Source organism: Aphelocoma coerulescens, chromosome 5, assembly GCF_041296385.1.
Source record: "Aphelocoma coerulescens isolate FSJ_1873_10779 chromosome 5, UR_Acoe_1.0, whole genome shotgun sequence".
Classification (NCBI taxonomy): domain Eukaryota; kingdom Metazoa; phylum Chordata; class Aves; order Passeriformes; family Corvidae; genus Aphelocoma; species Aphelocoma coerulescens.
This window is the reverse complement of record NC_091019.1, coordinates 46,813,645-46,840,671: the sequence shown is the minus strand read 5'-3', so window position 1 is coordinate 46,840,671 and position 27,027 is coordinate 46,813,645. Positions and strand designations below refer to the sequence as shown.

At 37.0% G+C, this 27,027-nt stretch overlaps 1 protein-coding gene across 19 annotated transcripts in view; it reads right to left on the bottom strand.

The window, feature by feature from the left end:
* The window catches only part of NRXN3 (neurexin 3), a 982,949-nt gene that overhangs the window by 108,210 nt on the left and 847,712 nt on the right, over positions 1-27,027 (bottom strand). For 17 of the 19 annotated variants that reach the window (XM_069017992.1, XM_069017994.1, XM_069017993.1 and 14 more), the window contains 4 exons: positions 25,928-26,099; positions 6,636-6,725; positions 1,639-1,698; positions 31-338 (listed from right to left, as the gene is read on the bottom strand). In XM_069017992.1, the coding sequence (XP_068874093.1) occupies positions 31-338; positions 1,639-1,698; positions 6,636-6,725; positions 25,928-26,099 (630 nt within the window). The remainder of the gene's footprint in view (positions 1-30; positions 339-1,638; positions 1,699-6,635; positions 6,726-25,927; positions 26,100-27,027) is intronic. The other 2 variants (XM_069017995.1, XM_069017996.1) reach the window with 1 other exon arrangement.

Here is a 27,027-nt window from a genome sequence, read left to right as displayed (position 1 = left end):
AACTGAAGGAAATGGAGAAGACTGACTCACCTGGATGCTGGGCGGTGAACGATTTTTTCGGGTGGTAGTGGTCGCCATCGTGGTCGTGGTTTCCATGACTGTAGTTGACATTTCTGGTGGCACGGATGTTGTGGGTGTTGTTCCCAAGATGGAAGGGACTTCCCCAACGAGTCGGACACTTCCATTGATTTTAATGTTGGGGTTGTTCTCCGCTGCCATGTTCAGCACTTTCAGGCCATTGTAATAGAGACCGGAGAGCTGGCCTTGGAAGAGACGCCCTCTGTCCTTCCCTCCTATGGCTATTTGCGCCTGGGTGTTGAAGATCGTTAACTGTCGTCCTAGTGAAGGGGGGTGAAGAGCATTATTGACAGACATTTCCTTCAGTTTTCATTCTACATTGAGCCCTGGCCCAAAGTGATGGACAAAGGAGAAGTAGATTCATTCTTGGTAGTGTTTATGATGACTGTAGAGAAACAGTATGGAAATGTAGTGCCTAAAAGTCATTAATAAGGAAGATTATCCTGAAAGTAGGAATACCTAAAACTGAACCTTAAACTTCAGCATCCACTCACACATCAAAACTCTGGAGGAACTTCAGAAATTTGAACCCATTCTTTTAGGATTGGATGGATTTTAAACTACAAATAGGACTTCAATATGCAGCCATTTTTCTACTATCAATTCAGATTGCAGTATCTGTCAAGCTTCAGCCCATAAATAAACCTCCTTTTGGACTGGTTAAAGGACTGGATTAACTCATAAAGCCACTTTTATAATGCAAAGGTTTCAAGGGCTGGCTCAGAAACAGTAAAACATCAGAAAAAAATGAAGCCTTATAAGAATTGAGTAGGAGTGTTACGACAGGATCAGTCATGATCTTTCACCTGTAAACTTTGTGTTGTTTAGGCTTGCAAATCTAAACCCAAGAAACAAGAAATGCAAACATTTCTGATGTCTCTGAAAGAGCAAAGCTTTTGAAATAGTGAGGATACGAGTGCTGGTTAAGCTCCAGAGTGCCTTACTCCCTCCCTCTTACAGAGAGTGGAATTCAAATGTAGGCAGGTTATGTGGTTTAGTCAAGGTCATATCTTGAGTGTTAGAAGTGGTCCAGTATCATATGTAATAAAAAATAAAATTATTAAAAATAAATCTAGTAACAATTGCCAATTCACCTAGTTTTGCAGGACACTTATGTAACATTCAGGCTGGACTGCTCTATAAATACTGTTTATGTCCCAGGCTGCACTAGGTTGACCATATTAAGAAATAAATTGTTTCATGAAATGCAAAGGCAGTGCCTATAATTTCATTATTCCTCAAAAGATTAGGGGCATGCCGCCTGAAATCTGCTCAATTAGCAGACAACCAGACTGGACATTGCTCAGAATGCACTGACTTATCAATGCAGCCTCAAGTCAATCATCATTTAAGTATCTTTTGTTTTCCCATTTTTATGAAGTTTGAAATATGTGTTCCCATCCCATTCCCACTTCCCAGTTCTCACACGCCACTTTCTGTCTAGTCCAGCCTGATGAGAGGTGCCAAATGCCACCACGTAGGAAAGTACAGCCTATGATCTACTGCTCATTCCTTCACAGCCAGTGGTTAGAGTAGATCAAAATACATGGGGGAGCTCACCAATTTTGGTGGTCGTCGTGGCGGGTCTCGAAGTGAAGTGGTGATGCGGTGTAGCATCATCTTATGGTGACAGGATGGACCATGGGGGAGAGAATGGGGACAAGAGAAGAAATGTATCTGAAAGTAGTTCCTGGCCCCAAAGAGGACCCTAGCTAACTAAGCAACAGTGTATGGAGAGGTGTAACACAGAGACATGTGGAGGGGGGCTGCACATCCCTTGTGCTCCTCACCCTCAGATTTGTAAATGGAAAATTAGGACTTGATTAGGGTGGAGTAACTGCATTGATGAAGAAATGAGAAATAAAAATGGGGGGGGGGGATATCCTTCCCCTGGAAAGTGTTGAAACACCTGATGCAATATTCTGCATCTCAGGAGGTTTTAAACTTGCCAGAGGCAACATATATCTATTAAAACATCAATAAACATGCACTGAAGCCACACATCCTCAGAATGTAAACAGAGCCTTTACTCTTGTCTTAGGACAGAAATAGGGTCCAGTAACAATATCTGTTAAGATATTCATCCCTCTCAGCCCAGCTCCTGTCTGAGTTGGAGGAAATGGCACTGTACACTGTAGAAGGTCAAAACTCCTGTCCCATACCATGTCCTCAGAGCCTGCTTTTCTTTTCTGTCATGTTGTGCTTTGGATTTTTTAATGGATATGCTGTAAGAATTTTACTACACCACTTTCCCTTCTCTGAATATGTTCCCTCCCTCTAGCAGTATAGTACTGTCCATATTGTCCCTTCCCCTACAAACTCAGTCATGTCACTTGCTACTGTTCCCTCCTTCCCACTCACTCATTATAAGAGTGCCAAAGAGTAGACGTAAGATGAGTAAAGAAGGGACTTATGAGTAAAGGGACTTATTTCACTAATCTTGAGATGTTATCCCTGAAAACAGATGGAAGATACTGTCAGTTCAGTTTTCCATTTGTATTTCCATTCCTTTCTTCCCCTGAATTAATTTAGCATCTTTTTTCATCTTCTGCCAAACAGAAAAAGGTGGAAGGTGATGAGAAAGGAAAATTTTTTGCTGATCCAGGTAGGAGAGTTCCCCAAACAAGGATAGAATAGGGGTTCTCTCACTTTTTCTGGAGGATTGTGACTCTCCTCAGGATGTCAACTATTCTAACCCAAGCTCATAGCATAGCTTCACACATCTGTCATATCTCTTGCTTTATTTGCAAGAATGAAGAGTTAGTAAATTAAGCTTGAAAAAAAAGAGATCATGTATCCAATTCTGGGCCTTCATCTGCATCTTCTAATGTTGAAAGAAAGTGTACACCAAGGAAGTGACCCTATTCCTGCAAAAAAAGGAGCTCTGATAGTGTGTTTTGGGGCCTTCATTGTTAAGTGGTTTTCCAGACCAGGATTCATGCACTGCACCATATGGTTAATGCTGGAAACCACACTAAAACTGTGTTTGCTAAAAGAACAATCACTTGTTGCAGTCACCTACTACCTGCAATTCCTCATTCTTCTCTCGAAGATGGTGTACACACACACGATAAAGACACTAGGAAAATGAATATGGAATGAGAAAAAACTTTGGAGAGAATATACACTTAATTCTGCCACCATATATCTCTTCTGATCATTCTTTAAATGAAATTTAGCTGAAGTCTTTACTTCCCCTATGTAAAATTCATTTGGCCACTGAATTTTATTGAGGAACTATTTGCATTAGTAAATTCTACTAGGTGTGTAAGGACTGCAGAATTACAGTCCTTTTTGTCCACAGAGAATCCTTCCTACTGCTATTTTAATGTCATAGTGAAGAAAAATTATGAGGTGTTTTGTAAATATTCTGAATAGTTCAGGCTCTTGTTTCTTTGTTTGCTCTCTCATTGACTTCTTAATTTGGAAAACTGAATTCTAATTAAAAACACCACAGAGAAATCTGAAGTGTAACTTTTCTGTAGCACTAGGAGAGATTTTGGGCCTGACTTTGCAAATCCTAATTCATACTAATAGTTCTTGCTTCAAAAGTACAGTCACTTACATCAAGGAGACTTTACAGGTAAGAGAGATTTGAATAATTAAGGACTTCTGGGATCAATCCTTTTGATGTGATGCTTCCAATTGCAGAACAGGTAACATCTGTTCCTTAGCAGACACCAAGTATTCTGCTCAGAAAATTTGCTGGATTTATGACTACTGAAGTTGAACAATTTAAGACTAAAGCTTCTTTTTATTTTCACATACATAATCTCAGTGAAGTTAACAGCATTTAATACTTCGCTTATTACTCATCCAACTCAAGACTGTAAACCTGGGCTCTTAAAATTATTTTAAACTAATTTATAAAATTTAAAGCCCTTCAAAGCCAATAGTGATGCCACTTCAGAAAGATAATGTGTCACATTTGCTTTCCAAGGATGAAGTATTTCATTGTTATGAATAACATAGGAGTAACAAAGTGAGACCAAATCTATAGCGTTCAAAAATGTCAATCAAAAAGTGTTGCATCTTACCTCACCCAAGCCAAGAACTCACATGGGCAAGACAGCTATTCTATATGCTGTCTCTTTGATGAATCTATTCCTCCAGCCATCAGTTTGTTTTGTTCCATTTTAATAGGAAGCTACCCTTTCTCTCATCATCTTTATAAAGTCTTCTGACAGGTTTCCATGTTACATTAATTGTTAGATGGATGACCAGATGGATGAGCAGGCTAGTGAACAGCTACAGAAATTACTCACTCTTATATTTTTATAATTTGAGTGATACCTAAGTTGCTGAAAACATCTGTCTACTTTGGAATGAAGGAACCAAGTTATATTGTCTCAGGTGTTATACTGCACAATATCATTCCCTGACACATAGTGGAAAGACTGAACTCTTCTCACTTTAGCGAAAACATAGCTCTACCCTTCTAGCCTAACAACATCCAGTGCTTTGAGAGTGTCTGAAGACTCAAATATAGTCTCTCTTAGAGTCTAGTGCATGTGTGATTGTCTTTTAACAAAGCACCAATATCCACAAAAGGTAGACTTCAGTTCAAAACTTCAGGATGGATTACAAATGAAAGTGTCTTGGCATGCTTTTAAGCTCAAACTTGTAGAAGCTGGGACATAAAGTAAAAGATTTCGTGGAAAACCAAAAAGGAAAAAAAAAAAAAACAAACCCCAAACCAAAAAGCAACAAACCCACAACCAAGCCAAAAAGAAAACAAAGACGGGTTTCTCAAGCACATGAATTGCATCAAGGAATTAGACATGCATCTATTTTAACAAAATTGAGGCAATCATTGTCTTTAGTGTTAAAGGGACTTTAGCAATTCAGACTTACCAAAATTATTCTCTTTTTAGTGTTAAACTTTATTTATCTATTTTAGTTTGATCTTGTAAATTAATAGGGCAACCCACTGAGACTCAATAAGCATTTTCTGTTTATTGTTATGTTAAAATTTATTTACAATTTTGCTGAATTAACTGTTTATGACATACTGGTGGTAAAAAAAACCCCTCTGTTTTGAGTAAACAAATATTTTTGCCTTACTTCCATTAATACTTTAGCTTTAGTTTTAAACACTACACCTTTGTAGACCAAACCTGAAAAGTGAGCAACACTGCCAGCTCTCATTGAAGTCAACAGGAACTGAGTTTGCACAACACTTTGCAGGATCAGGCCCTTCATATAAAAATATTTTGACTGGATTTAGCCACATCCTTCCTGACGTTAACTTATTTCATACTGGATAAATCAATTTGTTAATTCAGCTGAGGTTAGAAATTTGAAACAGAACATAAATTATATTTTTCCAGTCCTACAAAAGATTGGCTTTCCATCTTGGAAAATGTGTTAACAACCATGGTCTAAATCAGCACAGAAAATGCAAGATCTGAGTTCAAAGGTCACCCCCTTTTATTAGCAGTACTTTCATAAATGGAAACAAGAGAAGATTGTGTTCTGCTTTGTTTAGACTCCAAGGCCAGGAGTTAGTTACAGTCCTTTTTTTTTTTTTTTTTAATACCACATTTAGTAGTAGAGGGAGACGATCTTCCTGACTTAAACCACTGTATTACCAAGATCCTAGTTCAAGCCCTACTGGAATTGGCAAGTTATTCTGTTACCCTCACCAGGCTTTAAAACGGGTTCTTACATCCAAGATTTTATTCCCCTCTACAAATTCCTTAAAAACAAAAATTACTGTTCGGACACAAGTCCCATTTCAATGGGTCATGGACTGTATGCAGAACTTTCACTCAAGCCATCTAGACTTACTCATGTTAACAAGTTTTTTTGTTGAACTGAGGCCAATTACTCCAGGCAAACCCACAAAATTAAGTAGCACTGCCTGAGATTAGAAATTTGATCTCTATCTTAGACAAATATCATGTGAGTGTTCAAACTGTATTCCAGACATAGCATAAAAGCAACAGAACAATCATCTTTCTCTGTCTCCCTCATTGTAATTTAAATGAAAATGTTAAAAAATGTTTTCAACATTTTTTAAAATCATTTAATTATGTTAATACAATTGGGAAATCCATAGCCATAGTGGCTAATCAGACTCATGAGAAAAAAAAAACCAAACCAAAAAAAACCCAACTTAAAGGAAGTGGTTTTACATGTAGATTTGAAAATCTTTTAAGAAAACTTCAACAATAAAGATATAAATGTAGCTCAAGCCCAAATTAAAATAAGAAAATCATGCAGTGGTTAAATTGCCATAATACATGTTGTTGCTCTTCACTCTTCTTCACTTGGTTTTTTTTTTAGAAATCATGTCCTGAATTTTTGCTTGTTTGTTTGTCATTACTATTATAGCAAGCTTAGAATTTTGTCCCTTTAACTGCATTTTAATAGCAATGTATTATAGCATGATTTATCAACATATGGCAGGTGGAAGCTGACACAAATTATAATGAAAATTAAAACAGTCATTTATGCAGCAGGCGATTATCATTTAAGAAACATTTATTTGCAGGCTTTAAAAATGAGAGTTTAGAATCAAATGGGTTTAAAATGAAAGTTTTAATGACTGTTACCTTTTTCCTGCAGCCACTCCTCTACAGGCCGGTTATATTTGAAGGGGATTTTCTGTTTTACCATTTGGAACCGTTCACTATCAGTGTTGCCTTTAAAGTTTAAAAAACAGCTTAAAAACAATCTGAAAAGTCAATGAAATAGTTAAAACATCCTAGATTTTTTTTTTTTTATGACCTTATTTAGCTATAGATAAATAAGTGTGCATGTGTGTACATATATATATTTGAAAAGAGAGAGATTTATCTTTAGTAAAGTGGAGAATAGCTATTCATCCAATTGCCTGAAGTTCTGGAAGGTCAAAGAAATTAAATCCTACAAAAAAGATATCTCAGATTCTCCTCAGAGTATCTGTTTATCCAAATTGGTTAGAAGGCATGTGCAATTTGTCTGTGATGTGAGACCTTGCATGAACTCAGTGTCATAAGTTAAAACATTTCGATCAGACTCTAGATCTGATTGCATAAGGACATGGCACAATATGTCAGTCATGTAAACACAGAGTTAGTAGTAATTTGATAAACCTTCTTGCACTGGTAAAAGACACGTGTTAGGACTAGAAACCCAGTAAACAGAAAAGAAAGGAAAGGCAGAAAATATAAGAAATTGGTGCTGAAAGGATGTAATAGAATTAGTTTTAAAAAAAGCAAAACACCTAAGAATGGAAAGATAAATAGGAAAAAAGGGAAGTAAAATTTGAAAAGAGGAAGAAATGTTACATAAGGATACATGAAGACTTATGTTCAGTTACCAAAGACTTGGGCCTGTTGCCAGAATAAAACAAAAGCTTAGAAACTAATTTAAATAAAAGCAGAAATAATTAGCCAAAATGTAAATTCTGGCAATTGCAGTTCCATTGTTCCATGTTGATGGATAATAGAATCATCCATTAAAGTGTGCTTTGGAGGAAAGCTCTTACAACTTGCACAGCACAGAGAGGAACAGGATTCACACAAAGTCTCTGACCAAATTCCCTAGCTATTGGAAAATTGTACAGCTCAGATGGAACCTCTAGTAGAAAGAAGCAGCTCAGTTTGATGGTATTAGGAATGACAGTGAGCAAGTGCCATCATTTTGCTTTTTCATTTTCTTCAGCTACAGTCACTTTCTGATTAATTCTAATTTTTGCTTCAAGCATTATTTTTACAAAAACTCCTCAGTCACACCGTCATAAAACAAGTGCATTTTTACATGCAGCATTATAATATTGTAGAAAAAGGAGTAAGCCCACAACTTACTGAAGTAATACTACCATAAGCAGAAGTTCAGTAGATCAGTTGTGCTCCAGTACGTGTTTTGAATAAATGGTGGTCCAAGTCAGCAACTGCTCTGCACGATTTGCAGTACTGCCTTTAAAGTCCCACATATAAATACCCTAACGGGGCTTCATATTTAATGGACTTTCTGAAACAGATGCTGTAATCTTTTTTCAGTGTAAAGAGACACCAATGAAAAACAGAATAACTAAAAACGAAGTCATAAAAGTCCAGCCAGTCAAGAGCAGACACTCTTATACCGCAGGGAATATGACTGGTGAATCTCATGTGTTTGATCATCCTTACTGCATAGCTGTTGCTCAGAAATGCTGCCAGTCTGTATTGAGGTGCCTGCTGACCACAGGTGTCCTTTCCAGCAGCATCTTGGTACTGCTGACTTTCTGCACCAGGTGAGAGGCACTATAGCAACACACCAGCTATAGTACCACAAGGATTCACATGACCTAATCTTAAGGAGTATTTGTAAAAATCATTGTCTAGATCTCTGCAAGCTCAGCTGTAAGGAAAGCAGCAATTTGCATTTGGGCTAGTATCCCCAACTAAAATGATGAACATTTAGGAGCCTTGCTGCTTATTTGGGGCAACAGGTAAAAAATAAGCAAAGTCATTTAAGAACAACTTTTTCTTGGCCCAATTACCTTCCTGAAAAGTCATCCACTTTTTACCTTCCATATAACATATTAATTGTGGGAAACTGCTATTCCCCATCATAGAAATATCTAATTAAGCACCAGCTGACACATGTTATTGCTTCAGTTTCTCTGTTGCACCTCAGATGCCTGCCATATACAATTGGTTCCTCAGATAAACTAGAAGGAAAACATAAAATTGAGAACACTCTCAGTCATTTGTCAAGTCATATTTAAAAAAGCACGGTGGTGACTTGGAGTAACTCGCAGACATTAAGTTACCTTTAAGTACATTCCCAGCTCTCATAATTCATATCAGCACCACCAAAAAGTCACTTCTACATTTCTATGAGTACATATTCCTAAACAGGAAATTTGAACCATGTTCAATGTGGGAGCCAAGAAAAAATTTATAAAGAGGAGCTGAGTTAATATAAACAACAAAAACAAAGAAAAAACCCTATCTAAAGCTAAAGAGACAGTAATGTTAACAAAACAATGATATTTGATCCATTTATTAATAATAAAGCTGAGGTCATGCAGATCAGCTGTTTTTCCAGTTTCTTAGCCTAAATGATAGCTTCCTTTCCCTCAAGTTCTGCCATTCATTCAAGCCTATGGCAAGCTTACACTCACCGGACAGGGAAGCAGACCCATTGGTTTGGGGAGAACAGAAACAAAATTAAGTCAAGCTCACTACAAAAACATTATCTTTTTTAAGATAAATTAGCAAGACATTCAGCTTAGACCTTTTCTCACACACTAATCCATGCCCACCAAAATAGCTAAATCTTATAAATGCAATCAGAAAAATTCTGCATCTCCTTTAGGATTTTTTGCTTCTGTTGCAGTGTGCCTAATTTTTTCCATGTAAGAAAGGCATACTAGGTCCTGAAAAATACTAAAGAGGCATTGCAAGGGCACTTAAAGGCCTAGATTTCTCTGTCAACCTAGACTTGAACACTTACAGAGAGGCTGCTACTACACCTATTTTGCATGTGACAGAGATAGACACAGTTTGGGTAGAAATGGGGGTTATTCCACACTTTATAGAGTACATTCTGAGCTAGGACTACTGGTTAGATGAGTACCTTGATATTATAATGTTGATGGGCAGGCACATTTTCTATAGCCCCAAAGAAATTCTATAACACTATTTACAAGCAACAAGATACTCCATGGGCTTCATCCAGTAGCAGTGTGCACATAAGTAACCTTTTACTGGTGGCAATGAGAGCTTTTTCAGGATGAAGAAAGTTCAGAGGAACACTAGAGTCAGCCAGGGGCTAGCACAGAGTGCTTCTTCCTCTGTGTGAAAGGCTGATGTAGAAAGGAAAAACTGTGGGAAATTGAAATTCCTCAGAAATAGGGCATCTGACAAGAACAGGCCAACAAGACTAAGGTAAAAAAGGAAGTGGGACAATCAAAAAAGACATGACAATGAAAAATGGGTTTCTTATAGCTCTAGACCTTCAAGAAAGCCAGAAATGACAACTATTCCCCACCACATCTTTAAAAACTTTGTTTTTTAAATCAGGTTTAATTTAATTTTATTATTTTATTATTATGCAGATATATCAGCAGGATTAAAATACATATAAAAATCATACCCTTAAAAGTGGTGAAAAATTGAAGGGCATTAGAAAATTCAAATAGGTTTATATTGCAACATTAGTATCTGATCTATTCTTTTTTGGTTTGTTTTTAGATTTTATTTCAGACATAGCTAAGAATGATTTTTTAAAAACATGTGCATGAGAATGTGTTCACTCATATACCCAGTTACAACAGTAAGCTAAAGAGCAACTTTTTCATTGTTAAGTGCTTAGAATAGTCATTAAACATAAACAATAGAACCACACAATTCCTAAATTAACACTGACTTGGAGTTGTGCTTTAAAAAATAAACAGAACATTTGATATGAGAGTTCAAAAAGGAAATATCATGGCTTGCAACACGAAGTAACATGAGTTCAGCATGAAGAAAGCTTATTGAACCTCTGACAGCTGAGCCATGATGTGATTAAGATGTGTCCATCTTCATATACAGAAACTTCCAGTAACAATCCTTTTGTGACCTCAGTGCAATTTCTTTCTATAGTTGAATGATACACATATTCAAACAACCCTTCCACATAACTAATGTAGATCCTCTCTTTTTTCGAGTCCAGATTTGATTCAAGGCTGTTCTTCAGAACAGAATACACAGGATAGAGTAATTTAAATTTATTTCAGAAAATACTCCTAATCCCATCATTCTTCTGCATTCAGAATCCATGTGGGTCTCAAAGGTTGCAGGATATAATTTTTTTATAGTAAAATAGTGTTAGTTTTGCTACTTGTGATTTACTAAATATTTTTCCTCCCATAGTTTCTTGCTGCTTAAGTGATTCAAGTACCAATAGGAACAGCTCACTTTAAATAAGTTTCCTCTTTTTTCCTTCATGTGCATAATAAATTCCTGTATATCAATATGACTTAGATCTGCTCAACAACTTGGCTTCTTCTAAAGAACTGTGCCTCATAAACACATTGTTTCACCTATTTTTATTCCTTTTTCATGTAAAAATTCTAAAGCCAACTGTGAAGACTAGGATTACAAGAAGTCTTTTGTCCCATTTAGGACTTCTATGCACAATCAACAGAAATTCCATTGCATGTGTAAGTTTTTCAACAAACTGATAAGCAATCAGACTTTTACGACCTCAAGGATTTTAATGGTAACATTTTGAAATCTTCCAGATTCTTGAATCTTGGTAAACCTGAATATTCAAAATATTTCAAATACCACAGACATTCCCAAGGACTAAATACTTTGGAGAGGAATATGGCAGAAGTGCTCTATGCTTTTGGGATTTTGTTTTGATTGTCTCTCTTTTTCCAAAGGAAATGTGGATTCTGGTCATAAAAAGAAGAGCCTACTGGTTAAATACGATCGGTTGCCAGTATCCTGTCTTTTTTCTGAAGCCCTTAGTATCCCTGCTTCACAGACTACACAGATAAATAGATTAGATTCACTTTGAACTTTAGCTGTTGATAATCTTCAAATGAGACCAAACTAAAATGGTAAAAAAAAAATCATGAGAATTCACAGTGCTAATCACTACAGGCAGTTCCCACAGAAAATACTTTTTATACAGTGCAACTGTCCAGGGCACATGGTTTATATTTGCTAATGGGCAAAGCAGAATTTTCTTCCAAAACCCTTCAGTGCTGGAAGACAGTTTTTCTTTTCTGCTGATGGTTACTTTAAGACAACAGATAACCTTTATTACATTAAGCTTATTTCTAAATCAAAATGGAATCTTAAGCTAAAGAAAGTACAAGAACAATTGAAGCTCTGAAAAATCTTGCTTCTTGGCCTAGATACCAATCATAATGATTTACTGCCTCTTAGGCGTGAAAGAGAAAAACTGAAAGGTTCCAGCAAATTGCACTGGGCAGAAAGAAAGTACTTGCTTTCAGGTGAGATATTAACCCAACCTGATGTGTTGTCAAGTCTGTGAAGATGCTAAAAAGAATACCATAAGAAAACACTCATCTGTCCTAAATTACTGTCAAAGGCTGTTCTATGAAGAAACACTACAGAAGCAACATTTTATTTTATTTATTTTATTTATTCCTTCTAAGTCTCTAAAAAAGAATGAAACATTTTATCTAATGAGCAGTTATTAAATGGAAGATGCTACAGCACTACTAATGATTTAAAGAAACACCTTGATATCAGTGTTCAAGCTTTAAAATGTTTCCACCATTTTTCCCTTATTGTAGATGGAATTTCAGCAAGAAAAGGGCCTGTAAACAGCTAGTGTTTGATAGCTCAGTTCACCCAGCAGCCCTTAATGCCAGCTCCCTTTGAGTTTTTATGGATGCCCATAATCTCACTAAGATTTACACACACTTAATTGTTATCATCATGGGAGAGAAGGAGCCTGCTACAGCATGAAAAGTGGATGGCTAAATCCTCTACTAACATAAACTGACTCAGTTCAATTCAACCCCAAAACTCTCCTAGAGCTGATGCTCTGTGCCCTAGAAAAGGAGACTTGGATGCACCATGGAGAAGCTACCATTCTTCCCTAATATCTGATAATATCTGATAAAGGGAACAAAATTTTCCAAAGTGAGCTTGTGATTGGCACACACTGAGCCTATTTAACCACTTCTGTTTTCAAGCAGCCACACTTAAAAACTTACAGCATACTGAATTGCCCCATCTTCACATTTACTTAAGTACATGTTTTGTTTTAAATACTTCAACGTGCAACCACCATTTGTTCATATTTTGTATGTAATTAGAAAATTGAGACAAGTCTATTAGTAAAGGATTAGAATCTATCTGTAGGACTAGACCTTCCTCCATACATAAGAAAGGAATAACAACCCTTACAATCAAGTTTTGGCATCAGGTCTGTATATGTATAGCTGTTTATTTTGTTGTGTTACTGTAAGACCATATTGTGGTTTATGTTATGCAACATAGGGAATGGTTGCATTAAAATCCATACATGTAAAAAAAAATCTCTACTTACAGTGGCTTTAGAAAACAATTCAAAAAAGTCCAAACCTGAAACCACAGATGTGGCTCATACAAAAACAAAACAGTATGTCTATGCTAAACACAAAAATTATAAGGCAGATGATCTGTAATCTTTCTAACTACCACATTCTGTCCCTCTAAAAATTCTTGTAAAGCTTCAGTTTTGCCTTGTATAACAGGAGTGCTATAGAAAATTAATTCAAATTTAGGATTTTTATTTAATTTGAGTGGATTGAAAAATAGACAAATCTTAACATTGTTCAGCTTTGCTTCAGTTCTTGGATATCATATTTTTTCCTCTGCCTTCACTGTTCAATAAAGTTGCATCTTTTGCTATTGAATTCTCATTTTATTTTTTGTCCTCATTTTCCCCTTAGTCCTGGATGCCCTTGACTTTATCTTCAATTCCCTCCGATCACATTGTTTGCTGGGAGCAACACCTTTTATTCTGTTCATCTCACTATGGACTGGAGTTAAAAGCTGACCTTCACACTGCAACTCTCCTCAGCTCACTGCCCTCATGACAAGAGACAACAAGGTCTTGGTAATATAAGTACTAAAAATAAGAGAGAGAATTAGCAAGCAAGACTCCAACAGTAAAAGTTACTCAGGCAACTAGAGCTGTTCCTAAGTCTCTAGTGCCTCAACCAAAAGCTTTACAATGCCACCACTCCCTATTTTATCTGATCTTTTTTAGCCTAAAAAACTTGGGGTTCTAATTCAAAGTAAAGCACCACTCAGGCCAAAATCATTGGGAAATTCAGAAGTAAACTAGGAGAGAGGAGTTTAAATTTCTGTTCAGGAGGTAAAGCTAACGTAGACCACAATGACACTAATAAGACTAAGGAAGACTTGAAGAAGTCATCTAATTCAATGCTCTGCCCCAGGACACGATCAGTAACATTTCAACCTTCCTTAGATTAGTCTTTCACTCCTGTTTTGGATGACTGAGAAAATAAGTGTCTTACCCTCGACAATCTAACACAGAAGCACAATAGGAGCAAAACAAAAGAAAACTCAGACTAGCAAAGGTGGAAAAAGGTTAATCAAACCTTTTCTAGCATGCAGAAGAAAAAAAAAATATTGTGTTCTTTAGTTCTCATTTGAGCTATGCTGGAAAACAGAACTAGTGTACACTACAGAGAAAGCAGTTACCAGTTCAAACTCTGTAAAAATATGAAACAATTTGGGTGTCTACATTACTAGGTGTTTGAAATGTTTTGTAAGGAATGTGTAAGTTACTGTGGTTTTTCACTGACCAGATCCAAAATGAGCCCCATGTCAAGCAGCCAAGGCTGAAGCATCTATTAAAGAAAAACTGAAACTACATATTGATCTTTCCATTTTAAAAAAGAAAATAAAAATCCATTTTGCAGGAAGAAATCGGAGATTGGAATAAAAATCCACTGCTGTTGTCCCCACATCCCACTTCTTTTGATTCCCTTGTGAACGGTCAGGATGTGATTTATAGTGCCCAGTGGGAACGAGCAGCAATAATCAAACACCAAAAGCACTTTACTTGTATTGACACTTTAAATTCTATTAACTCTCATTTATCTAGATGTTGTTTATCTGTTTTGTGCATTAGGCAAAATCAGGACAGAAAAACACGGCATCTAATTTACATGTTCGGAGTTAGGCATTGGAGCTACATGAGTGGAGCTACTTTGCTTCCAGGAGCAATGTGAGACTGAAAACAGCACAGTTGCCTTTGTAGGGTGCTTGATCTAAGGTACGAAAACTTGTGGCTTTATACCTGCTTCTTGAAGGGTCAGTGGCTCTCTACAACAGCCCTGCAAACAAGAGCAGCTCAGTTCCAGCAGACTTGCAGTCTCTGCCTTGGTGCTGGCAGCTATGGAGCTGGATTGGCTCCACTAGAAACCTTCAGATGTTTCTGAATCCCGTTTCCTTGTGCACATATTATTAGGGAGATAATATGGGGAGTTAAATATACAAATAGAGATAACATGTGCAGTCCTTTCCCATTAATACAGTGCTGACTGTAGGGAAGCTGCTCAGTCAGTAACACTAATGAGAGTAACGCCTATAAGGCCCTTAGTCAAATGTCACTGATGAGGACTGCAAAGCTAACCAGCTACAAATAACAGAACAGCAAAATCTCTGTGGAAGGGGTAAGTTCTCTAGGGTGAGTGCTAGGAAATAATTAAGAGCAAGTAAGAAACTGATGAAAGGAGAAATTTATTAAGAAGCACTTCCTATCAAGACTGCATATTAGACAGTGCTACAGTATCCTCAGGGAAATTCTTGAATTATTTAAAATTTTACTTGAAAAAGTGGTGGGGAATATCAGTTTATTACAGAATGGAATAAATGAAAGCAAACAGGCCTTTTCCATTTTTAATTGCTACAAATCATGAAATCAATCCTTCTGTTTGCATCAGTTTAGAGAAAGGAAAAGAGGATTCTAGGATTCTGTAGTAACGCAGTAAGTCTTCTTGAAGACAGCTGCTGTTCACAAACTTGTGCCATGACCAAGGGCACCAGGTACTCAATAAGTAGCAAAGATAAAAATTAATTGACCCAGAAAGACTTTCATGTTCAGTGAATTGTAGAATATTTTCTATTTAAGTCAGTGAAGATAAGGTAAATTGGAGCTTTATCCTCAGTTTACTGATCAGAAAACTGAGCTGCAGAGTGGTAAAAGCATTACCCAAGATCACAAAGAAAGGCATCTCTAAAAACAAGGCTGGGATTCATGAACTTCTGACTCCCAGTTTCAAGACTGGCCCCTTTCATTTATGACCATCCTTTCACACAGTTGCTCTGCTTCAGTCTGTAGCATTGGATTTTAATGACTTTGTGCTTTCCAGTGCCTTTAGCAAGCAGGGAGAAGGCTGATGTGGATGCATAAACCCCTTCTGTCACTGCATGTCAGCATGTCAACCTGGGATTACAGCTGGCACTGTTCTTTCTGCAGGCAATGTGATCAGAAAAGCACAAAGTTGTTGTTCAAGCCTGTGATCCCTCAGGACAGATGTTTGTTTGCTCATTCTTACTGTGCACACATGTGTGTTTATGAGAGAGAGACAGAGACAGAGACAGAGACAGAAGGAGAGTCAGAGAGAGAGAGAAGAAATAAAACATAATGACTCTGTTTGACCAGGAAAACTGAAACAGAACTAACCCAGGAGAGAAACAGAAATATATTAATGTCTGGGAACTCACTGCACTGTGCTATGCAGCAGGATTCTATTTAGTCTCCACCTGAGAAATTGAGTCTCCACTTGAGAAATATAAATCCATCCTTCTCTGCACTACATTTTATGTACCATCAAATGACTGAGCAACAGCAATTGGTTGGATGGGCTTTGAGCAACGTGGTCTAGTGGAAGGTGTCCCTGCCCATGGCACAAAGTTTGGAACTAGATGATCTTAAAGGTCCCTTCCAACCCAAGCCCTTCTAAGATTCTAATTAACCTTATGCCAGCGAAGGAGAAATTTACCAGAAATCATTGCTGATAATGTTTATGCTTGGTACCTGGACTCTCATACAATCATGGAGCAGTGGACATAAACAGATGAGAATAGCTCAAGGTATCTCAGGATTCAGTCAGGATATACATGCTTGTGTGAACAGCTGTATACTTTGGCATGGGATTGTTAGGATGATCAAGCTACCAGGATATACCTATATCTCTTAGTATGTAACTACTATTCACAGAAGATAGCTGGATGTCAAAGAAAGACAGGGAAAAACACATGGATTATATCTGTTTTGCACCATGGCATCTCAGGGACTGGGACTCAAAGGCCTGTGGTAAGTATATGAATGCAATACCAATACTTAGGGATATTCCTCAGTCCAGGGTTCTTACGTCACATACCAGGTGACAACAACTAGGCAGAAAGATGCATCAGTGCCCTATGGATCCTAAATTCTGGCATATTTTAAGTGATCGTTCTGACACAGAGCAAAACTAGGACTGGGGAATCATAAAGCTCATCTCTTCGTGAGTTTCAGTATATGCTGTACTACCATTGTCAAAGGTTAATACAACTTTTCCTAGGCATTCACTCTGTATTGCAAGAATTTATTTTACAAAGAACCCTAGTCAACAGAACTAAGCTAAGACAAAAGAACTGAGATCTGAGGATCAATATCATCAATGGAAAAAGAATCAGAGAAATAAAGAGAAATTACAGATGCCACTAAACTACCTCTGTTTTGGTTTGTTATGGTATAAATTTGGCTGAGCAATGGGGTCACAATGCAGCAGAGTAACTTCTTCAGCTGCAGAAGGAGTGGGAGTATTTCCACACAAGCACTTCTTCCTGAATAAATTAATGAGGGGAAAAAAAGGAATCATTTGCTTTCCAGCTGAGAAATACAAATGTAATTACTGTAGATATGATACAAAAACATACAGCTTATTTGACGTCGTATTTCAGATCACAAACCAAATGCAATAGTAGGGCAATTTTTTACAAGGACATCTTTTGGGGCATATTTCTGTTGTTGTCATGGTGGGTTACTGTAATTCTCTGGAGCATCAGCCACTTGACAAGTCTCAGACTCAAAAAGTTTGATTGGATGAACAATCAGGCTTAAGAGAACCCCAAATCCAGGACCATTGGAAGGAAGTGTCATTTTGACCATTAAAGTGAATTTTCTTCTGATGTATTTGGTATTCATCTGTAGATTTGACATATTGGTCATCTAGTCTGATTCAGGAAGATGTAAGAGTGTTACTACACTAATTCAGCTAACAGCAAGATTATACATATCTCTGTTCTTTGGGACATCACCAACAAAAACTTTTCCTCAAATTGTTAGTACTTTCTGGTAGTATTTTCTTTATCTAGGCTATAAACAAGATAAATTATTTTGGGTAAATTAAAACTAGTATTGCCTCTGTGACAGGTATTTGCATGTTAGAACAACCTTTTATGTGATTGTTATGTAGCAGTAATAAAAACTGCTACAGAAGAATGTTTCTTATTCCTCTCTGTTTTCACACATCTCAAAGACTATCCGTGGGATCTTGGGTGGGAATTAGATGGTCATGGCTACTTGCAGGAAGATACTTTTCTGTGTCTACTTCCTTCCTTAGGTAAACTCCTTCTTTCAACTCTATTGCTGTTAAATCATATTGTCCTGTTTGTTTTGCTTTGTTACCTTACATGTCTTCATACAGATCCATGCATTTCCCTCTTTCTTAATGCCAAGCTGACAGAAATTCCAGTGCTTGATAGACTGCCACTTGTGTGGCCTTGAGGTACTTGGTGAAGTTTAAACTACAGCTCAGTCAGACTGAGTGCAGTGTGTTACAAGAGACCAGATCAGTTTCAAGAAACAAAACAGGAGCAATGGATACTGGAAGCCGCAATACAACCACTTTTTTCTTTTTTTTTGGTTTTCTATCTTTTCTCTCTTCTGTTGTCAAAAACAGAATTTAGAAGACAGAAAATCCCTACAGCACTTCTATGAAGCTCTTTGAGGATGGGGCAAACTGGAAATAAACTACAGCTTCATTTTTTTAGTGGGAAAGCAAAACAGAAAGTACACGGAAGTTAAACTCTAAGTGTAGTGGCAACATTTATGTAACTTTTATATCACGTCAGATCCTATCCCATCACCCAGTATGGAAACACATGCATTAACATGAGTGTTTTTGCACAAACTCCAAAGTATGTTTGTTTGTTGATGACTTCATGTGTGGAGGTTTATATGTCAGGGGATGCAGGGGACCAAAACTTGAGTGCTCATATCAGGTAGCCATATTTATCAGTTTTGCAATCCTATAAATATATTATAGATGCTACAGCCCTGCAGTGACAAGCTACAATCAACTCTTGATTTCATCAACTTGTCATGCTTTAATCATCCCTCTTGGCAGATCTTTCAACATATGTCACAGAACTGCCTTCAAAATGTGCTTCTCCAATTCTGTTTTATTAACCCTGTCTTTTTATATGTTTTAGGCTTATTATGAAATGCAGTAAATCTGTCAAAGGCACTTTATATGCTGTCTCCAATTCATGCTGATAGGAAGCATCTGAGAGCTCATTTAAGTCCCACAAAATGAGTACAATATGAAAAGTCAAAATCCACAAAAAATTATATAACAAGAACCCTGGTGCCTATATTCAGCCTACAGGGCTAATCAAAAATCAGTTCTCTTGTTCCTTATTCATTGCCCACTCACAAGGGCATTTGGATAGAAAAATATTAAGACCACAGTGGGATCTGGTAGCACCAAGAAAAAATCCCTTCAGCTTGCAGATCAAGCAACACATCTTAATAATTATTCCATGTGGTTCAGCACAAGATCCATCTGCCTCTTCATGAAAACAACTGGATTCAGCCAAACTTCTTACTATGATCTTGGTTTCAGAAGCAACGTTTCAGAAGTGAGAAGGAGCCTTGTCTGAGGGAAGGAAGAGATTGCTACAGGGGCACAAGAAGGCAGAAACCAAAGTTTTTGCGGGAGGTTGAAGGGTGGGGAAAGAAGAGGAAATGACATGTCAAAATCATTCTGCAAGACACAAAGCGAATTTGGGGGAGGAGGACCCAGGCTCTGAAAAGCACAGAGAACTAGTGATTTTCTCTAATAAGGCTCCATTACCAAACATTTGTAAATCACTGAAGTGGTACAATATGAGCCATGTAGAGGTACTGTGCAGGGATAAGTACAAACTTAGAAAGAAATGACTTGTTGCAATGACTCAGACGTCTCAGTTAGTTCTGCTTTTGAGTTTTCCTTGTTAATTTCCTGAACAGTGTTAGACTTTGCATCACTGAGCTCACAAGAACTAATAATCACAATGTGGCATATTATTTATGATATCAGTGCACATGTCAGTTGAGGAAAGGATATGTAGTCTTCTCCTAATTTCCCCAGTGATGCTACTATTAGACCATCTAAACTTACCTTACTTTTCTTGTCTAATGCATTATAAATTAAATAAAGCAAAGTTGGGAGAGGTAATATCCCATTGATAACAGTTAAAAACAGACAAGCTTTCAGAAGCGCAAGACCAAAAAAAATTACAGAAGGAGAAAACTATAATGTCACTGATTAAAAAAAAACCTATAAAGAAGAACTTATGTATCCAGAAATAAGACTGCTTTTTTCAATTGTATTGGGCTGACTCATAAAAACTATTAATCCTCAGTAATTCTGCCTTGTTTATAACTGAAGACTAATACAGATATCACACACTATTTCTTCATAGTTAAGGCACTCTTATTTCCTAGGTTGCAAAACAGATCACAGAGAAGTCAGCTCAGTCCCCCGCTTTAGTCTTGGGAAATCTACTGCCTCCCCATGTTCAGCATAAAGCCAGTGAGATGAACCATAGAATGCACAAAGAATCTAGATACAATCTTGAGACCTCCTGTTTCAAGGACAAGATGGGGATAATATATAAAAATCAGCAGACAGGGGTGGGAGCTCCCCTGTATGCTTTCCATCAAACAAATCCTTGCTAAATTTTGTCTTTAACAACTACAACAACCACTGCATTATATGAGGAAATTCCTCATCATAACAAGCTCTTGTGTGTTTTGTGTAATCCCTTTACAAATAACCTTGAGCCTTCTGTATGTCCTCTTAATATCTCAGGAGAGGATCTCACTTTCTCCTCCTCTCTTCCTCTCCTGCCTGCCTCCCCCAACCCCCCCTCCTCAATTATCTCTTGCTGTCTTCTGGGTGGTTATGTTTAATCTCAGGATTAGGCAGAGGCCCGCAGTTTGCTTTCAACAGCTTATCAGCTTCCAAGAGACATTTACAGGGAGAGAAAGACTCCAGTTTTGATAGCAGTAATTGTATTTAGCTTGTAAGATACAAGGCTATTTATCTCACAGTTGGGAAATCACAGAGGAAGAGAAAGAAAATGTTGCCGATAAGAACTAAATAAAACCAAAAAGAATGAAGAAGAGAAGAGAAGAGAAGAGAAGAGAAGAGAAGAGAAGAGAAGAGAAGAGAAGAGAAGAGAAGAGAAGAGAAGAGAAGAGAAGAGAAGAGAAGAGAAGAGAAGAGAAGAGAAGAGAAGAGAAGAGAAGAGAAGAGAAGAGAAGAGAAGAGAAGAGAAGAGAAGAGAAGAGCTATTTCAGATCTTTCCACCAAGCAGATGAAGAAATACATTTTAGCAAGGCAATGTTGATGACTTTCACATTTTAGACAGGTAGGAGAATCTAAACAACTATCACTTTGACCTGTTTCTAGAAAGTTTATTATTATAGACAAAGACTTTGTCTCACATAGACTAACAAAGATGTAGTTCAAACTGCATTGCTTTGAAATGAAATTGATAAAAGAAGATATGCCCAACAGTTCAGGGGCATGCAATCCTTGGAACTGGAACGACTGAAAGAAAATCCCAGCACAGATAGCAGGGTCTCAGAATCAACTGTTTGTTTTTAAGTATACAATTATCTGGCCACACTACCTGCCAGAGCAGTCAGTTCTGCTGCCAAGAGATAACTGTCCAGCTTTTTCAGAAATACAACTTCCCCTTAGAAATGTACTTCAGAGAGCAAATGAAGTAGGGGCATAGAGGATGAAATATTTTTTTTTCTTCTATCCAGTAGCAAAAAACCTGCAGAATAATGTAATTTGAACGGGCAAAGACTACTTCCAAGAAGACTGAGAGATCACTTGAGAATGATAAAGGGGAAAAATATAAAATATGTACTGTATGGATGAAATAATGAATCCTGATAAGAATCCAGTTTAATGCTGTCTTGTTTCTTATTTCTAAAATGCATTAAAAAATCCAGGCTACAGGATAAAAGAATCATGCATTTCTTTAAATGACAGCTCCTTCCTACCTTTTGCCTTCCTGCCCTTAATCTTCTCCTTTAAAACATTACTTCAATTATACTTTATTTTTGTGTCATGGATACTCTTACTTTACAGCTCCTCTTCACCTAATTTTGTTTTTGGTTTTTTTGTTTGTTTTTTTTTTCTACTGCAGAAAATGTAGTCAGTGCCTGGATGAATGAACAGGAATATCAGGCTTGTTTTGATGTACACTACAAATCTGGCAACAGAAAAAGTATTTCTTTGCAAGGAAAAGACAGTGAACAGAATAAAAAATATCCTCCTGCCTAAGAACTAATGAAAACTTAGAGACTGAGGTATCCCAGTTCTGTGTAAAGACAGAAGATTTATTTTTAACTGTTCTGAAAATTTCTGTAAACACTCTCAAATTTGATGGGTTTCATTTTAATTGAAACAAAAATATGTCAGATACTTCCTCTTCCTGAAGCCTGGGTCCAAAATTACTCCAATTTCATCATTAAAATATTTGTTTAGATATAGAGAAGGGTCTCACCAAGAACATAAAAGCAGGAAAATAACAATGACCAAGCCCAACCTGTTTTCTGGGACGTACACAAAAGGATGGATGCATGTGAGACAACAGAAGGGAGGCAGTCATAGAAAACTGCTTTAGACTACAGCAAAAGGTTTATACCTTGAATGCAAAACATTCTATCAACTTAATGAATCAAGCATGAAGAAATTGGCTATCTGTACAGCCTATGGAAAAAGTCCATCTTCTTATTGTGCTCTTGAGAGAGAGGACAAAGGGCAAAACTAATGTAAATAAATCACAAGCATCTCAATGGTTTTGGCTGAACCACAACAGCTGAACTGCAGATAGCAGCCTTTGTACTAATGCTACTATTTGACATCTCCCAGTTCTCAGGAGCTTTGTCTCAGATACCTATACTGGGCCACTGTTCAGTCTTTCTGTCCATTAAGAGAAACTGGCACTTTGGAATGGTACTAAAGATGAGAGATCATGCCTAGTGTTTTGGATTATTTCAGTCACAAAGCCAACCTTAGCTCCAAATCAATTCCCTCCTTTACCATTTTTCTCTAACCCTTTTCCTAACAAGAAAGTGTAAAGCTTGTGTTGCAGGTGACTGAAATGCAATTGGATGCTATAAAACCCAAAATGTCAGTGCCTGAAATGTAAGTTTGTTGCTATTCTATTTTTCTTGTCTTTTATTTGAAGTTGTAAAAATACAGCTTTGGAGCCTTTTGGTCTTTTTGGGCTAGTTTCAGTTAATTTCAATTTAACTAAAGACTGTATTTTGAGGAAAGCCAGTATTCTCTCACTTTGCTCATTTAATGAATATCCAACTCTTATTTGTACTTTCCATTGAGCAAGTAATTATAAGTCTAATGTATAATCCTTCCACAAGTAATAAAACTCAGAGAGGAGCATGGAAATGCCATTCAGAATGCAGCCCTGACTGAGATTGTACCATGTGTGATGACAAAGAAGATACATTTGATAGTTTATAAAATTTGTAAACATTAAGCTGCAGCACTGTGTTGAAAACCAAGTACACATTAAATTGTTCATTTTACAGACAGTACAGTGTGCCCAAGCATGCCTGGGCTACAAATACAATGTTTTTTAAACACTATGAATAACTGTGTTTCCAGAATTTACACGATCCTACGTGAAACACAGGGGATTACTTAGCTACTCTCACACAAGTTTGATATGAATTTAAATTTTCAGCAGGTTCCAGTTGAAGAACACTGGATTAACCTGGGTCCATCCAAACACAAAGGCTGTACAGACCTGAATTTCTGCTGAACACAGGTTTGGTTTTGCAGTCAGTTCAAAAAACAATAGTGCAAGTTTGATTTGTGAAAGGCAACAAATCATTAATTTCAAAAGCCCCTGTTTAGTCTTTTTTTTTAAACCATTGACTTCCCAGAAGATGAGACTAATAAGTATTGGTTTCCTGTAATTATTGATTCATTGAATCTTTTCTGAATCCTAGGCATTCATAATGCCACTCTATTATATGGATATTCTGGTATTTAACATGAATTGAGATCAAGCCACAATCCTTTTCTCTGGGAAGGCTGGAACATTGCCCTTCTCCTTTGGTTTTTTTTGTTTGTTGGTTTGTTTGGGTTTTTTTCCCATAGCAATATAATATCTTTAGGTTTTTTTTATTTTTGCCCTATTTGTTTTTAATTTTGCTAAAATACTGGTTTGAAAGAAGTAGGAAATAAGGAAATAAGGAAAAAACCTGCACATGCAAAGTATGGTCCCATAAGCCTTATTTTCACAGGGACAGGCTGAAAAATTCATCATCTACAAACAGAGAGAAATTGAAATACATGCATGGAAAGGAAAAGGTGTCTGGAAGATAAAGGTGTCCTTTTTTCTTAGGGTACAACTGCATACACTCAATACTAGCCCAGAACATAAGATTAATGCTGATTCTATAAAACCATACATCTTCTAATGAAAACACAGAAATATCTTTAGCCAAGGCAGAAGCCCAGGGTACTGAGGTAGTCTGAGTGTGATTTATTTTCCCTTAAAAAAAAAAAATCTCTAAAGCATTGAGCTGAATATTTTGTTTCTTTACACCAGAGACTTACTACAGCAAGCAATGGAAGAAGAAAATTTATTCATAGGGTTTGTAGTGACTGTAATTGGCTGCCAACTGGATTGGAGGTATTTTACAAAATAATTGATGAAAGGAGCAGAAGAAAGATCCTCAGTTGGACCTTCCTAGCCCACTTTCCTCTCAAACCAATGGATAGCAGAGCTAGAATCTAACTCAGCATATCTGTCATGACATTCTTCAAAAAGAATTTTTTCACAGAAATAAGGTTAATAATGGAAATGTATCATTTTGCATGTATCTCACCAAAACACTGACAAAGGGACATATGTGGTAGAGAGCAACACAGCATAGATGACTCACATTTAAAAATTTTCCTGTGCACTAGAAGAGATGAACTCATCCCCTTGGAGTAATTTATTAGTATAATGTCACATAAATTGGCATATAACCTCAAGTTAGGATATTTCCTATAATTTAAGCTTCTTTGGAAAAATTCCTACACAACTAGCAAGAATTTCTCCTTCTGTCCTGAGTTACTACTGTACAACCTAGAAATAAATGTTGAATGTTGCTTAGACTAAATATTGAACACCAAGAAGATCATAGCTTGATCTTAGGCAACATATGAATAAGAGGAATGTCGTTAACACTGGAGTTCTTTTCTTGTGCTCGTTCTTCCTTTTATAACCATACACATTATCATACCTCAGCTATCTAATGCACTGTCAGCATCACATACAGCAATCTGTTTTTCACTTGGAGTAAGTTTGATCTTTTAGCATGGTGACATAAAGTATCACAAGGTTGTGATTTACCAGTGATGGGATAAAATATGTGATAGTGTATCAAGAGCCAGTTGTTCACTATTTCTGATGGATTTAGGGTGATAATTTCCAAAGATACTGAATTGTTCCACTGCATTTGGACATAAAGTCAACTAGGAGTTGTCAGTTTTGGTTAGATGGTGTGTTAACCCCTGTATCTGTAAACCTAAGGGAGAAAGTGAATTCCATATGATAAAAAAATTACGAGGCAAGCATAAGGTCTGCTCAAATACTGGCTTAATCTTTCACATTCCTTACATTTCTGCTATATATTCATATAGACAGTATCTGGGGTGTAGCTAGAGCCACCACTCCTTTTCATCAAGTCTGTTCAAAACTTTTCTACCTTAAATATTTAGAAAATATCACAAGTAGCAAAACCAAGTTTGTCATTGAATGACTTTGTAACTCTGTGTAGAACCAGGATTCACTGAGAGACCTCTGAAAAAGCATGATCTATGTACATCATACCACACAGTTGGTATGCTTATTCTTCCAGTGTAAAGGACCACTAGTTTGTTTTCCAAGAGACAGAAAATGCGTCACCAGGCTGGTGAATTTATTATCAAGATGAAGCAACAAAGATTTATATAGTAACCAGTTGTTATTAAACATTAGTTTATAGGTACAGATACACTGAAAGAGAAAAACAAAACGAAAAATATCTGTACCTGTGGGGTAGTGTTCATTCACTGGCCAGCTGTCAACCTGAAGTGTTGCATTGCCACCATTCCTGGTAAAGCGTACTACATGGTATTTGCCATCATTTACAGGTGTGCTTTCCTCTTTAATAGAGATGTCCACTGTGCCAATATTGAAGACTACACCAATCTTGCCTTGCTCCTAAAAGAAGAAAAGAAACAAATGTTTTTAAATTGCTGTCACTTAGGAGAATGTTCTTGGCCTATAAATCTCTAGTGGGTAATTTTGCCAGTAGATGGCACTGAAGAATACACAGAAGCATCATTTTGAGCTTTCTCAGGACACATTTCATTGGTTCTGCTTCAATGCAAACGCTGTCTTTCACACTCTTCTTTACAGCATTCACCTGAGGACAGTGACTCATTTGTTCCCGTAAAACATCACAGAAGACAGGTGAGAAACCAGGCAACAAAAATCAGGAGATGTGGATAAAGAGTTATTTGAGCAACATCTCTACTGATTATTACAAGTCACTTGTTATATAAAATGGAGCCACAGACTGGCTGTATCTCATATATCTCCTATATACCTGTTCTATTCTGTTATTCTTCTTGGGAAACAAACAGTCCTCACCCCAAAACAAACAACTGTGGGATCCAGAAGGAAGAATGCAGTTGTAAGATGAATGGAACTCAAAGGGAGCAGGAACGTAATTAGCTGACTTTGACAACCTGAGGGAAGCTAATTGCTAAAATACCTAAAAGACAGGAACAGCCCATCTTATTCTTCTGCATCACACACCAAGCAGTGCCTTACCAATAAAGCAGTCCTCCATAGTGTCTTCCTAAAATTTTCCACCAGTCACTGACTGAAAGGGAAGAGCAGGCAAAGCCTGTTGTAGTAGCCACAACACTTCCCTCAGCAGCTCTCCTCAAGCAGTTCCAAGTAATGACTCAGGTTGTAAAATACACTCCCAGAGTATATTCAGATTAGATATATGCATTTAATACTACTGATTTAACCAGTGACAAAAATTCTTATCACTGTACAATTAAGAGGAATGCATCTTCAAACATTCAGCAAGGAGAGGCACAGTATGCTGGTGTCAACAATTATGAAGGCATATTAC